Source organism: Marmota marmota, unplaced genomic scaffold (assembly GCF_001458135.2).
Source record: "Marmota marmota marmota unplaced genomic scaffold, marMar, whole genome shotgun sequence".
NCBI lineage: Eukaryota > Metazoa > Chordata > Mammalia > Rodentia > Sciuridae > Marmota > Marmota marmota.
In genome coordinates, this window is record NW_026000229.1 from 47,592,863 (window position 1) to 47,607,474 (window position 14,612).

Here is a 14,612-nt window from a genome sequence, read left to right on the forward strand (position 1 = left end):
TGGAAATCCATATGCAACAAAATGAAACTGAATCCCTTTCTCTCGCCATGCACAAAAGTGAATTCAAAATGGATCAAGGTGCTTGATATCAAATCAGAGACACGCCGTCTGATAGAAGAAAAAGTTGGCTACGATCTACATTCGGTGGGGTCGGGCTCCAAATTCCTCAATAGGACACCCATAGCACAAAAGTTAATAACTAGAATCAACAAATGGGACTTACTCAAACTAAAAAGTTTTTTCATCCAATATTTTTTGAAACTTTTTTTTATTTTCACTTTTGTTCCCTTTATACTTTGATGTAAATTTTTATTTTCTCATATTAGCTTTTCTTTTCTCTTTTTCTTTCTTGTGCATCTTCATGCTTACTTTTAGTTTGCTCAGATTCCAATTCCAAAATAACTTCTTTTGTTTTAGTAAACTTGCCTGGGCGAATCAGCCTTAGTAATAAATTAATTTGACCCTAGTTCCATCCACAAACATTTTGTTCTACATTTTCAGGTATGTGCATGTTTGCTACTGGATCTACATATCTAATTATTTCCAATTCAAAATGCTGCCCTTCCAAATGACTGGTTTCAAAGTCATCTGAGGTATTCAATTGACTTTAGATGATTAAAATGCCTTTAAATGATAATGGAGAGATACAGTTCCAGGTAATGCATTATCAGTAGACTCAGCTTTATCTGAATCAAAATCACATCCCAGTGTGTCTTTTTTTTTTTTAAAGAGAGAGAGAGAGAGAGAGAGAGAATTTTTTAATATTTATTTTTTAGTTTTCGGCGGACACAACATCTTTGTTTGTATGTGGTGCTGAGGATTGAACCCGGGCTGCACGCATGCCAGGCGGGCACGCTACCGCTTGAGCCACATCCCCAGCCCCCCAGTGTGTCTTGAAGAATTAGTAGGTATTTCCTCTTCCATTTGGAATGATTCTCCTTGTCTTAGAAGGTCAGCTTCTTCAAGAAGAATTTACAGTGAATTCTCCACAAATACATTCCTGGTGTTGTCATCACTATTGGAGTGCATTCCAAAGGGTCATATTCCATCATTCAGAAAAGCTTCTTCTGTTTGTTGTGAACTAAGTTTTTCTTTCAATGCATATAAATGACATGCAAGGTAGTAACGTTCTTTTCTCAGCTGTTGGATGATATCTTGGGCTTTTCTCACTTTGGATTTTTCATTTTCCAAAGCTAAAACTAACATTCTGTTGTTTGGCTGGTAATTTTTCAGCAATGTAGAAGTGCTGTTTGGCACGGTGCAGCTACAAAGGACTTGTGTTTGCCAATCCCATCAAGCTTTTATTCCTTCTCTCCTTCATTTGCTTCTTTATGTCTTCAAAACTATCTTGAAAGGACTTTTTCTGGCACCTTTCCTTAATCATCTCCTGCCTTGGTCACCACTTCTGCCACAGCTATCACCCTCCTCCTCATATCCAAGGCTCTGCAAAGCTTTCCCATGGTGTGTGAGACCCTCACTCTGGGCCTTCCAGGTCTCTGGTTTCCTTCCTTCCTTCCTTTCTTTCTTTCTTTTTTAACTTGTATGCTATAACTGCCAACTTATCCAAGTATATGAGGAAATGCAGAGAAAGGAACTACTTTTGCACCTAAGAGTTATATTTAATTATACCTAAGAGTTTACATTTAATCCAATTTCACAGAACAAATAGGAGGTAACTAGGTAGAAAAGGAAAGATATCTTTAAGGCCAGACATAAAAGCAAATAGAAAAGCCAGGAAGTGGTCAGGGCAGAGGGGACCCTCAGTGTAAGATGAGGCCCAAGGTTCAATCCCCAGCACAGTGAAGTGAGGTGACTGGAAGCACAAAAGTGCATGCTAAATTGGGAGCATGAAAGCATCTTGGCAGCTGAACATAGGTATGGCATATCTATGATGTGGCTCAATTTCCTATCTCAAACCTATATCCCTCCCCCCTTTTATTAACAAAACTACTAAAAGCAAATGTTCCACTAAAAGGCTTTGCCAGCCTCCCTAATAGGTAGCGATGGACAAAGGGTGTTAGGAGAGGTCACTGGGTTGGAATTCTTGGGAGGTTCTTAAAAGGGGAGGGATTGAGTGATATTCTTGCTCTTTACCACTTCTTGACAAAAAGGAGACAAGACAGACAGAATGCCAAAGGCAATCATGGACCACTAGGCCTCTCTAAAGAAGAAGTCACTTAACTAAGGACAATGCAACAGAAAAAAATGAAGCCGAGTCCCTGATGTTAGAGCAGCCACAGCAGCCCTGGGTAGTTTATAATCTGGATTTAATGCAGAAACATAACCCTGGCAGCAACATGAAGATAAAATGGAAGGTGAAAGAGCACAAAGATAAGAAGGTAGGTACATTACTACAGGTGAAGAATGACTGGGACCTGAAGTAAAGTGAAAAAGGGCAGAAGAAACTCAAGAGACTTTTCACAAATAAGTAAAAGTAGGGAGAAGACTGAGTGTAAAAACAGTAGGGGGAAAGGAAAGATAAAGAGAATGAGGGCTTTCTAAATAGGGCACATTGGTGGCTACTAAGCAAAACTAAGGCTAAGAGAACACTTGTTTTGGATTTGGTAAGGTTTTTGTTTGCTTTAAGATGAAGTTTTTGTTGCTCAATTTAATTTTAATAATTTGAGAAAATAGAATGATAATTGGGGAAGTGACATTTATTTAAAAAACTTCAAAAGGGGAACTGACACCAAGAAGTCAGGCATAGAGAATTAGAATTAAAAAGAAGCCAGGAACCAAGCGTGACAGGCGCATGCCTGTAATCCCAGCAGCTCAGGAGGCTGAGGCAGGAGGATCACAAGTTCAAAGCCAACCTCTGCAAAAGCGAAGTGCTGAGCAACTCAGTGAGACCCTGTCTCCAAACAAAATACAAAATATGTCTGGGGATGTGACTCAGTGGTCAAGTGCCCCTGAGTTCAATATCCCGTAAACCACTCCCGCCCCTGCAGCCAAAAAAGAAGCTTGGCACAGAAGCACATGCCTATAATCTCAGCTACTAGGGAAGCTGAGATGGGAGGATCACAACATGAACAAAATTAAGCAAGGCCCTGTCTCTGGGGACCCTGTCCCCTGTTATTGCAAATAAAGAAAAAAAATTAAAAGAGTATAGCCATAACCAAAAAGTGAATTTAAGTCCAGAGTGTAGGGATGGTTTGACATTATAATAATAAGTTTGTCCGTTCATTCATTTTTTCAACACATACTTGAACCATATCAGTTACTGTTCTAGTAACTGGTGATACAGTTAAATCCCAAGTAAAAAATCTTTATCTTTAGAATTTACGTTCCAAAAGTAGAGACAATTTAAAAACCTAATTAATATGTGTCAGGCACTTTAACAAATAGGAAAGGGATAGTATAGAAAAAGTCTTTTTAGATAGGTAATCAAAGAAGGCTTCTCTGAGGAAATGATATTTGCTCAAAGAACTGAAGCAATTCATATAAATATAAGGATGTTCACGAGGAATTCTAAGAGGGGAAAGTAACTGCAAAATCCCTGTGGTAACAGCACCTCTAGTAGGCTTAAGTAACAGATGATTTGTATGTGTTACACCAAGGCAGAGGGATAGAAAATGAAATCAGAGACAAAGTTAATCTCTACAGTACTCAGGAGGTTCAATTTTATCACAACTATAATGTAAAGCCTTTCTGGGCTGGGTAGCAATGTGTTCTAAGACACCTGCTTAAATATGGAGAAGAGTTTGTATTGGAACAACAGTTAAAGGAGAAAGGCCAATAATTAAAAGACTACTGTGGTTTCCCAGATGAAAAGTGATGACAAGGAAAGGTAAAGGTGAAGGTACAGGAAGTGGTCAGACTTGAAAAGTTCTGACAGTACAATCTAGTATTAGTAGATGGACTGGTTATGAAAGAAAAGTCAAAGGTAACTGAATGCTTTTCTGTTTTAAAATAGACTTTGATGTAGTAACATAACCATGCCAGATTTCTCTTGGTTATCATCTGCACAAATGATACTTTGATTTCTTCATTTACTTTGAAGATTTCTGAAGTCTTTATTTTAGACACATTTCTAAATGGCATACAGTTGGATTTGGTTTTTGTATCCAGCTTGTCAGATCTTTGTCGTACCTGGAATACTCAGTACAAGTATACTTCAGCAATTTCCTCATCAACCTCTACCTCTGGCAATCTTAATTTGAAGAAGTTCTCAAATGTTACTTTTCATGATGTCTTCCCAATATCATTTGCAACTTTCCATCTCAACAATCAGATATAGGTTTTCTTTCCTTTAAACGTCCAAGGCACTTTATTTGTATCTCTTATTGCAATGATCTGGTTCTTAGTTATTAAAATGATTTGTAAATGTGTTTTATCCCCCACAATTTAGGATATATACTCTCTAAAGAAAAGTATTAGGTCTTAGTTATCTTACCATCCAAAAGAAGAATGAATACAGTAAGTTCATTTCAACTCCACAAATATTAGTTACTATTTACTAGGTGCTAAGGACTGAACTAGGTACTCAATAGGGGCCTGTCTCATTCAACACTATCTCCTTTCCAGACAGTTCAGCATTCTTGACCATAAAAAGAATTTAAGTAATGTTAGTTAATAAATCTAACAATGTGGGCACAAACTTTAATTATTCTACTCCAGTTGCTAGATACACAGTACTAAGTACTGTCTGCTAGTTATTACATTAACAGCATCATTATTCCTTTTCAGTTTCATATTAACCTACTATTTTATTTTGAAATTTCAGTTGAAAATTTTTAATCAAACCTCCTGGGAAGTGAGAGTTGCTATTATTCTAGAATGGATTCAGTTTTTCAAAGTTAACTGAGACCTCTGGATGTACAAAACTGACACCAAAAAAATATGGACTTTTTAAAGGTATATATTGCAAAGTTAGTTAACCTTTTTTATGTTTTCCTGCCTTAGGAAGTCTAGCTGCAGAAACTAAGGTAACAACCATCTCCGAGATGAGGGTTAATGAACTAAGAAAGAATAAATGCAAGCATTTAGAATGCATTTTTTAAGAACAGTCAGGTAGACAATAGTCTAAAAGAATTTAATATCATTATGTTATTTTTCATTCAGTTTTCTTATATACAAACTATAAATTTAAATTAAGTGAAAGAAGTATGTAGCAATCTAATCCAAGATGCTTGTGGAAATTCCCTATGATAGAAAATATTCAAATTTGCTATAAACTGAGAAAAAGTTAAAAAACATATTTGAGTTGTTAAACTTTGTTCTAAAAAATGTGAAAAAGTACAACAAAAACAATTATAAAGACTTAGAAAATAAAAAATTCTTCAGTTACCTTAATTCCGTTACCCCAGTTCGCACTAATAGAAATTTAATAATAGTTGAGATATTTGTCAGGCAAAATAAAACAGAACAAAAACTTAACTATAGGTTTGAAAATGACACTTCACTTTAATGGAATGACTTATGAAATAAAACTAAATTCTAGGCTAAAGAATTTTAAAAAGTCTTTCCTCTGTATGTACTATATTGTACAATAATATGAAACTATCTTTCTCTGACTCTCTTTATTCTTATACAAAAAAAGAAAAAAAATGTTTTTCCTGTTTGGAAAAAGAAAGTATCTTTAGATATTCAGTCTTAAACCATACAGTTGTAAAATGTCTGTCACTATTATTTTATGAAAATAAATATCTTTCTACCTTTGCAACTGAAATCCCATAGTCCTGGAGAGGTTTAGCAGCCTCATTCAGTTCTTCAAGAAGTACAGAGGTACTTGGTGAATCTAAAATGAGAAATGTTTTATGAATATTTATAGGTTGCCTTTGTAAAAGGATAAACTTTTAAAGTAAAAGCCAAAATCTGCAAACAGAAGAAATATACTATTTGTCCAACTAGCTTCTAACACATACCTCATTATTATTATTTCTAATGTTTTTTCTAATATTTTTATCATGATATACTTAACTTTATAAACTTCAAAAAATCCTAATTAAAAATATATAATAAACATTTAATTTGAACCTAACATTAGGCATATTTCTTCCAATCTTAATGCCATATACACAACACACATACACACATATACAAACTTTTCAAAATAATTTTAAAATACCAAGTTACAATTATAAAAAGGGAGCTAACGGAAAAGTGGATTCACTTCATTTACTAATTCCAAGAATAGAATAGTATTTTTAAGGAATGAAATATTACATGAGACCTTTACAATTATTAGTTTTGTTCAATAGTTATATTAGTTAATTCAGTATAATTAATGATACAGCTAGAGCTGAGTTCTAAAGCATTACTAATACTACATTTTAGCTTTTAATTTTTAAAAAAATATTTACATGCTAAACTATGAGAAAATATACTTTAAGAAATGACTAAATAAAATTCAGATGTTACATCATAAACTAATCCTTAAAACAATAGTTGTTATGAATTAAACATGAGTAAACTTCTTTAATCCTCACAACACACCTAGAAAGCAATTATTATTTCCTCATAATAGACAACAAAAGAAACAGAAGGAAGCTAAGAGACTTGACCAGCGAAACACTACAGGCCAGGTAGCAGAGTTCAGATTTACCAAGGCAGGTAAATTGTAGTGACAGCTTTGTAGCATATATGGTTAATCTTGACAGGAAATTCCCACTTAAGCAAATACTGACTACATAGTAATATAAACATCAAAAGAATATTAGAATTTTAAAAATATTTACCAGCTTGACAAAAATAAGCTAGAGAGGCTTTTCCTGGTTGCAATGTGCTGAAATATTTCTGAGGACTCAGTTCTGGCACAGAATCTTCAGTTGATTTATGAAAAATGCACATCATGATAAAAGAGATCCCAACTCTAAATATACTGAAGTCAGAAGACATCATCAGCTGTAGTTGCATATGAGCAGGAGAATCTGTCTGTTTTGTTCTCTGCTGTATTCTATTACCTAGGACAATACCTAGCACAGAATAGGTATCCAACAAAGTTATTAAATGAATTTGTTAAATAAAGTTAAATCTACAAGTTATTTCTTACATTATTTTGATTTTGATAGAATTTTACTATTTCCTTCTAGTAAAAAATTTGAGGGAGAATGATGTGTATATACATGCATGCACATAAAATGGCACTAATTTAATAATGCTATTGATTTTTGATAACTGCAAAAGAAACCAAAGATATCTGAAAAATTCTCAATTTGGTAACCTGAGTTTCACAGATATTTTATTGAGTATATTAGGCTAATTGTCACCTTTAAAGGTTCTAAAATTAGCCAGGCCCAGTAAACCCAGCAATCCAAGAGGCTGGGGCAACAGACCCATTTTTAAATTGGACATTTTTATTCTGCCTATCCACACTTAACTTACAATAAACATTCAAATAGTTACTAAATCCTGTTAAGAAGGGAATGATACATACAAAATATATCTACTATGTTTACTTTCTTTTCTTTTTAATTTTTTTTAGATGTAGATAAACAAAGATATTGTGTCTTTTTTTTCTTAATTTGGCACTGAGGATATAACCCAGTGCCTCACGCATACTAGGCAAGCACTCCACCACTGAGCTACAACCCCAGCCCATTTATTTACTTTAAATCCTCTAGAATATATCTACTGAGTACATTATTTCTAAAGATATATATTTTTTAATGTTCAAGACTTAGATTTCTTTATACTGCTTTGAATCTGAAGTATTTTCAACTCATATTTTAATTCAATTCTATTTTCTAATCTCAGACTTGACCTAGATATCCTCCTCTCATCTTCTTCCCTGGTGTACTTACTTCCATGCTGCCCTCTATATCTGCTGTCAATTCTCTTTGTCTTCTATATTGCTATTTTCAAATTTTTCTTGAACAACTTCAGGAAGTTCTTCTCTTGTGATCTATATTACCTATGTTTAAAAGAAAATTGTTTAGGAAAAGTACTACAATATAAAAATACCCTACTTATAGAAGGTAAAGAATATTCACAAGTATAGGTGAGAAATTTGTTTTAATTCTTTTTTATTTCAAATAGGACTTATATCTTTCAAATGCAAGAATACTATTTCAAAATAGGCAATGGAAAAATAGCAAAAATTATTTCTATATATTCATAAGCATATGGGCAATTTTTTAATAAAGAATAAAATGATTAAAAAAATGGAAAACCCTTAATAAACTGAATACAGTCATTCAATATTATCAGTAAGTACATATATTCTTCATAGTGTACAAGTATTCCTAAAAAAAGGAGCTAATAATTAATGGGTTACTTCCTAGAGCTAGTTTATACCAGTGAACAAATTTGCTAGTAATTTTTTAGTAATAAGTCAAGTGTTCAAAAACTCAAAGTAAAATGATGAATAAGAACTGTGAGAGGCATATAAAAATGTAATTTTCATGACATAATTAAGAGGTATCCTGACATTAAAATTGATCATGCATTATTGTCATTTTAAACCACCCTATTTTAAAGCCACTTTACATTAATGGGGATGTTTTTAAATAGGTCATCCACTATTTTCTTTACATTCTGGAGGGAAATACATTCCTACTGCTAAGGGAATAACTATTTAACATTCATTACTATATGAAATAACTACAATCTGTAAAACAATAGGTAAGATCACAACTGAAAGATTCAATATCATCTTTCCTGTCCTTGAGATTATAATTCATTGTTTTAACACTAAATTGGACATTTTAACACTGAATTGGAGATTATACATGTGAAAGTACTGTGCACTTGGTCCATTATAGACATTGGTGATTATTCTTACCTAATTTTAAACATAAGAATTCAGTAGTAATTTCTGCAATTTGTTTCGATTTTTAAATAAATTTGATTATTTTAAAAATGACATAAAGCAGAGAATATAGCATGGATCAGCTTTAACCAAAACCATAACAATAAGAGTGAGAAGGTAGGAGACAGAAAGGGAGCACACAGGGTGAGATAAAGGGATGAAAGAGCACTAAATCTATCTTTCACAAGATCAAAATCATATTTATTGGAAAAAGGAAAGTCAATGTCAAAACAATGACCAGTTAAAGGTAACTATCTCTAAACAAGAAGTAACTGGGGGCATGGGTAGATACCAAGGGAACTTTTGAAGCCTTCGAGTACCATCTCTTTAAATAGTGTACACTTTTATTTTGTCTTAAAAAGTTATCAACCATGTGTAATCAAATCTCCCATACCTTCTACTCATATTAATCCAATCTACCCTCTCAGGCCACAGAAGAGTGAGCATTATCGCATGCATAAAAAATAAAATGGACTTTCCCAGAAACATGCTCTTCTCATTAAAAGATCTTTAGAGAAAAGGAAATGTGCATGGGGAAAGAGAATCCCAGCAAGAACAGAATAAAGACAAAGATACAGAACATATTTGGTTGCTGTTTTTGTTTTTGTTTTTTCTCTTGTCAGGGTACTGGAGATTGAATCCAGGGGTGTTTTACCACTGAGCCACATCCCTAGCCCTTTTTTATTTTCTATTTTGAAACAGGATCTCACTAAATTGCTTAGGGTCTCAGTAATTGGCTGAGGCTGACTTGAATCTGGGATCCTCTTGCTTCAGTTTCCCCATTTGCTGGGATTATAGGCATGCGCCATTCCCCTGGTTATAGAAGCTATTCATGAGGTTTTTTCCTTTAGTAATTAGAAAAGGAAATAGAAAACAATAGTTAATGCCTCAAAAATTAAAGAACCTTGGGACAGGGGATTCAGCTCAAGGGTGAGCACTTACCTAGCATGGGTGAGGTCCTACATTCCTTCCCCAGCACTGAAAAAAACAAAAACAAAACAAAACAAGAACCTAAAAAAAAAAAAAAAAAAAAAAAAAGTAATGAGTACCTTTAAAGAATTGTGACTTTGTTTCTTTGATATGGTAGATCATTAATACAATTCCAGTTCCCATGTATAAGGTAGGACTCACTTAGCTCCCTCTTCCCTCCATTTCCAGTAAAGCTAGTAACAGTCATCATGTGATCAAAAAAATGCAAGGAGAAGTCATTTCTCCTTTAGGCAACAGTTTTAGGAGAATTCACTGAACAACAGTTTTTATTTCCCTCTGTCAGGGTCACTAGAAATGATTAAATGGTAGCTGTTCTGTCAGTTTGAGCTTAACACAGAGAACTCCTAGCTTATGTGTAATGAGCATGTGACATAGGGAAGAAATAAACCTATTGCTTTAAGCCATGGAGATTTGAGAAGGAGTTGTTGCAGCACATGCTAATCTGTCATCATTGGTATGCAAACCAGAATCGAGATGTTGCCTTCACAAAAAAAATCCCAAAACACTGGCTAGGGATCCAAGTGAACACAAACTATTCTGGACCTACTCAAGGAAACATTTATCCAATACTGGTGCTCAGATCAAGTTATCCATGTGACAAAATATTTGATAAAACCATTGCTACAATAATTTGGAGGTGATGTGTATTTAATGAATTTACAATTAACATGCACCTTGGTTTCTGTGGCTAATGAATTTATTTACTGCACTAAGAAAAGAGGCTGAAAGACAGAAAATAAATACTATGTGGTGGTCACTGTTGGTCATATTTAACGAGGTATTAAAAGATAATTGGAACCCATTCAAGAGACCGGCTATTCACAACCAAAAATAATCTTGAGCCCCCACCCTTCTATGGTCATCAAAGCATGCTGAACAAATTGCTCAACCACAGAAAGAGCCATATTGTCCAAAGCCAATCTCAGATGTGGCCAAGGATAATAAAAATGGCAGGATCTCTCATAGGGCAAAGCCAAAGACCATGAAGAACTATGCTCTAGGGCATGTGCAGAATAAGAACTATTTGTTAATGAGCTACAATAATGAGATAAATACAGAAATCCAGTGTGTTTAGAAGCTTTTCTAGAAATTTCACAGAGTAATTTTGTATCTGTTGACTAATAATAAATTTCAAACTGGTTTTTATATTTACTTTACTTGTCCTACAGCTTATTTTTATTGTTTGCCAAATATTCAAACTACACTCAATTTGAAAAAAAAAAACTGCCCATAGAATGTAGGGAAGAAGTCAAGATCCCTGGCAACATCTGCAAATTACTACAATCTACAGTCTGGTATATGTTTTCCATTCTTCCCCTCTCCATATGGGAACTTATCTGTCCCTACATTACCCAATGCATTCAACATATGGATTAGGAGACAGATAACTCATGTCTAGACCAGATAAAGAAATTATCACTATTGAGAATTACTTAGAAATCCTGGACTTTAATTGTGACACGTGACCGGATGGGATTTTTGGTTTATCTCCACTGGGAAGAAATCAACTGCATATAGGATGTAAAAGATGTGTGGATTGAACATCGGACTGTCCAAATGTTTCCAGTTCTCTATACATGCTAAACTTATACCTCCCTGAGTTAGGTACAGCCATGACTTAATTTAATCAATGAAATGCAAAAAATGACATATAGCTTCTGGAAAATTCTGAGAGTCGATATACATGTGTCAAGCATGATATGTTTTCTCTCTGCTCTGATGATTGGTAATACTCAAAATGAGGCCTTCTCTGTCAACTCAAGTCCCAGAAATAAAACAAAATGGAGCAAAACTCCCAGCTGACTCATCGTGAACGTAAAACAAAGTTTACTTAAATCCCTAAAGTTTTGGAGGTGTTATAGCAATATAACCTGCCTATTTTTACACCTGGTCTAAATAACAAGTAAGAGGAAAATGACTTGAATGCAAAACACCCATTCTAAATTTCAAAGAATTCACAGGAAGTTGACCCATTTCCACTATAGGAAGATTCTAAAAGTAAAGATACTTCTTCAAAATGAAACTATTACCACAACAGGTGCCAAAGGCAAAATAAAGAAGTCACAAGTAAGTGTTACAGAATGCTTGACAACACAACACACATACACCTCTAAACTTTCAGCCTGGAAGGGTCTTTAATTCTTCAGTATAATAATCCTATAAGCAGTAATCAGAGGTCACAAAAAAGATATAACTTTAGTCTTACCCCTAAACTCTAAATAAGTATGCATGCAAAAGTGATCTAAAAGATGGAAAGAATGACTGACTTGAAACTAAGACAATAACAAGCACTATAAGAATGGGTCAGTGAGGCTACAGTACAAAAAGAGCTAAAGCTTGCACACACAAAAAAATAAGCAAATGACAACATGAGGGGTTTTTGTTGTTGTTTGGGGGGTTTTTGTTGTTTTGGGGAGGGGATGTTTGTTTCTTTGGTTCGGCAATAGAATATTAATAAAGTCACCACAGAGCTTAAAACAGGAAGTACTTCAAGTGAAAGTCATAAACCCTGCCTTCCTGTGGGGAGGCAGATGCAAATCTGCCTCTATGTGCTCCTTAGGCCGGTAGAACAGCTGGTAGTCCTCCTTTAGCTAAATCAGTCCCATTGTGGTATTGGGTCTGGTGTACAGTAATATACAGTTCTGCTTTTAAAGAGTAATCTGCCCTCTCAGTAGTACAATATTCAACCTTTGTGCACTTGAATACATTTAAATTTTAGAATACCTGGCAGTAAGCTTTTCTAGGGGATCCTTGATGAGTTTCCCCTTTATAGGACTAAAGTTCCATTGTGATTAACCATAAAATCAATTGCTTACTCTGTCAAGAAAAAAAGGTAGTTAGCAACTATAACTATTAAATAAATTATATCAAGATCTGTGTGCACTATTCTCTGGGAAAAGACACATTCCATATTTTGCAACAAATGGGGCATATAATGCTTACAAAATTCCTATAAAAACATTCTGTCAAAAAATAGCTTACTTACAGTTTAATGCTGCTACTGAAGAACAGAACCTGCTCACTGCACCAGCCTCTAATAAAATGTTGATTAAATCTCAACAGTTTATTATTTAATAAACCCAAGGACCCAAAGGAAGCAATAAAAGCAGTCGACATTTTGCCAGAGTCCTTCTAAGCAGGTAGAAAGAAAATCCTGTATTTTTACCCCACATTCTTCACCCAAAAAAGGGAGAAAGAAAGGAAAAATGTGTCCATACTTACTCTCACACAAGGAGAAAAAGAGTTTCACAAGCAAATTTGTGTGAGTACAAACTGGATGTTTTTTTATCACCATTTTGAGCAGAAAATAGAAGAGAAAAAGGAAAAAAAAAAAAAAAAACCTCTTCCTGAACTTAAATTCGTACTTTATTGATCATGGAAGATGCACAAATAGGGCATGCTGAAGAACAAATGGTAATCTTGATTTTGACAAATGCTTAAAATGACATAACTGATTTTGTGCTTAAGTACACAGCTGCAATCAATTACCTCACTCCTGTCATGAGCATTCTATCACCTGTTTTAAGGCTACCCTAACCATATTCTGTAAGAATCAATTCTGCTGATTCTCTTAAATTCCAAATAATAGGTTCCTTCTTCAAAGTATTGATGTTGGATCAGGCCTGTTAACTTCTTTCAGTAAGTTGTACCCTACTGTACCCTACACTGGTCAACATGCTCCACTGAATTTTCATCTGAGAATGTCTACATAATAGTATCAGGCACACTCATCCATCATTTTGTCATTATACCTAGAAAGAACCCACACGGCAGCAGTACCTAGAGCCTGGTGAACTACTAGCCCAGAATCTGGAGTACAAAACAGACTTTAAAGTCCCTCCATGTGGACCACTTACTTGAGCAAAAAGAGAGCAACGCTCTTCCTGGGCAAAGCATAGGACAAAGAATAGTGAGGAAAGACTGTTTTGATTGCTCCAGTAAAGTACCTTTTACAAGGTTACTGAATGTGTGATGTGCTGTTCGTTCCAAAAACATAAATTATTTCCTCTTAATCTCTCACCACTTTGTTCCCTTTATTTCCAAACACACACACAAAAATCAATAAATATTATGTGTGGAATATGTTGGAATAACTATTTCTCGTTTATACATAAGCAGTAACATAACATTTATTTTGTAGCTTTCTCAGACCTAGGTATAGCGCCACCATCTCCTATATTCAGGAATAAGGCTTCAACACAAGTGGGATTTAAGAAGCAGGCTATTCTCCTTTCCTTCTAGACAATCATTAGTTTTGATTCTGCCCCCCCAACCCCACCCCCGCAAATTTATACCCGAGGCATCTTCCCAAATTTTCTTTCAAAGAACAACCTTCTACTCACAGATCGCTTCGACATTCCTCTGATCCTACCACCGTTCGTTATTAAAGGACGTTTCCAAAGGAAGGGGGTCTTTTAACTCAAGAGTTTCGGTTCACCCGTCACATCATCCCACCCACACATCCCGGTTTCCTACAGCTCACACAATCAATCAATCAATCAATCAATCAATAAAATGCCCTTCAGAAAGGTCCGGGTGAGGCCCCTCCGTGTCCCAGAAGCAGTAGTGCTAACTCAGAGTTTAGCGGTGCAGCCCCTGCTAGAGGAAAGCCGCCAGGTTTGAATACCCATTTCTGCAGACAGAAGAGAAAAAAAAATAGAACCATATCTGAAGGACCCGCGCTGCCACCTACCTGCCTGAGACCTGTATACATATATATAATGCAAGACCTACGGGGATGGACCCGGACCAAACCCACGGACGAGGGTTCCTGCCTCCTGAGACCAAGTTGGAGGCAGAAGGCGGGGCAGCAGCCGGCTTTCCAGGAGGCCGGCCACAGCTACGCCTACCTGTGAGGACTTACGGCCCGCAC

The 14,612-nt window shown here is 35.2% G+C and overlaps 2 protein-coding genes and 1 pseudogene across 10 annotated transcripts in view; 1 reads left to right on the forward strand and 2 right to left on the reverse strand.

The window, feature by feature from the left end:
• Positions 1-14,612, reverse strand: part of Txndc16 (thioredoxin domain containing 16) — an 88,769-nt gene extending 74,157 nt beyond the window's left edge. For 5 of the 9 annotated variants that reach the window (XR_007343838.1, XM_048793101.1, XM_015480888.2 and 2 more), the window contains exons 1-5: positions 14,433-14,606; positions 9,692-9,760; positions 7,743-7,852; positions 6,678-6,914; positions 5,655-5,737 (exon numbers count right to left, since the gene is read on the reverse strand). Coding sequence is in view for 8 of the 9 variants with exons in the window: in XM_048793101.1 (XP_048649058.1) it covers positions 5,655-5,737; positions 6,678-6,855 (261 nt within the window). In the remaining variant the exon portion in view is untranslated. Of the gene's footprint in view, positions 1-5,654; positions 5,738-6,677; positions 6,915-7,742; positions 7,853-9,691; positions 9,761-12,463; positions 12,557-14,432 lie in introns of those variants that run through there. The other 4 variants (XM_048793097.1, XM_048793096.1, XM_048793099.1 and 1 more) reach the window with 4 other exon arrangements.
• LOC125613310 lies at positions 264-5,075 on the reverse strand (annotated as a pseudogene).
• Positions 14,478-14,612, forward strand: part of Gpr137c (G protein-coupled receptor 137C) — a 49,467-nt gene continuing 49,332 nt past the window's right edge. The window contains exon 1 of the mRNA XM_015480193.2: positions 14,478-14,591. Coding sequence (XP_015335679.1) covers positions 14,478-14,591 — 114 coding nt within the window. The remainder of the gene's footprint in view (positions 14,592-14,612) is intronic.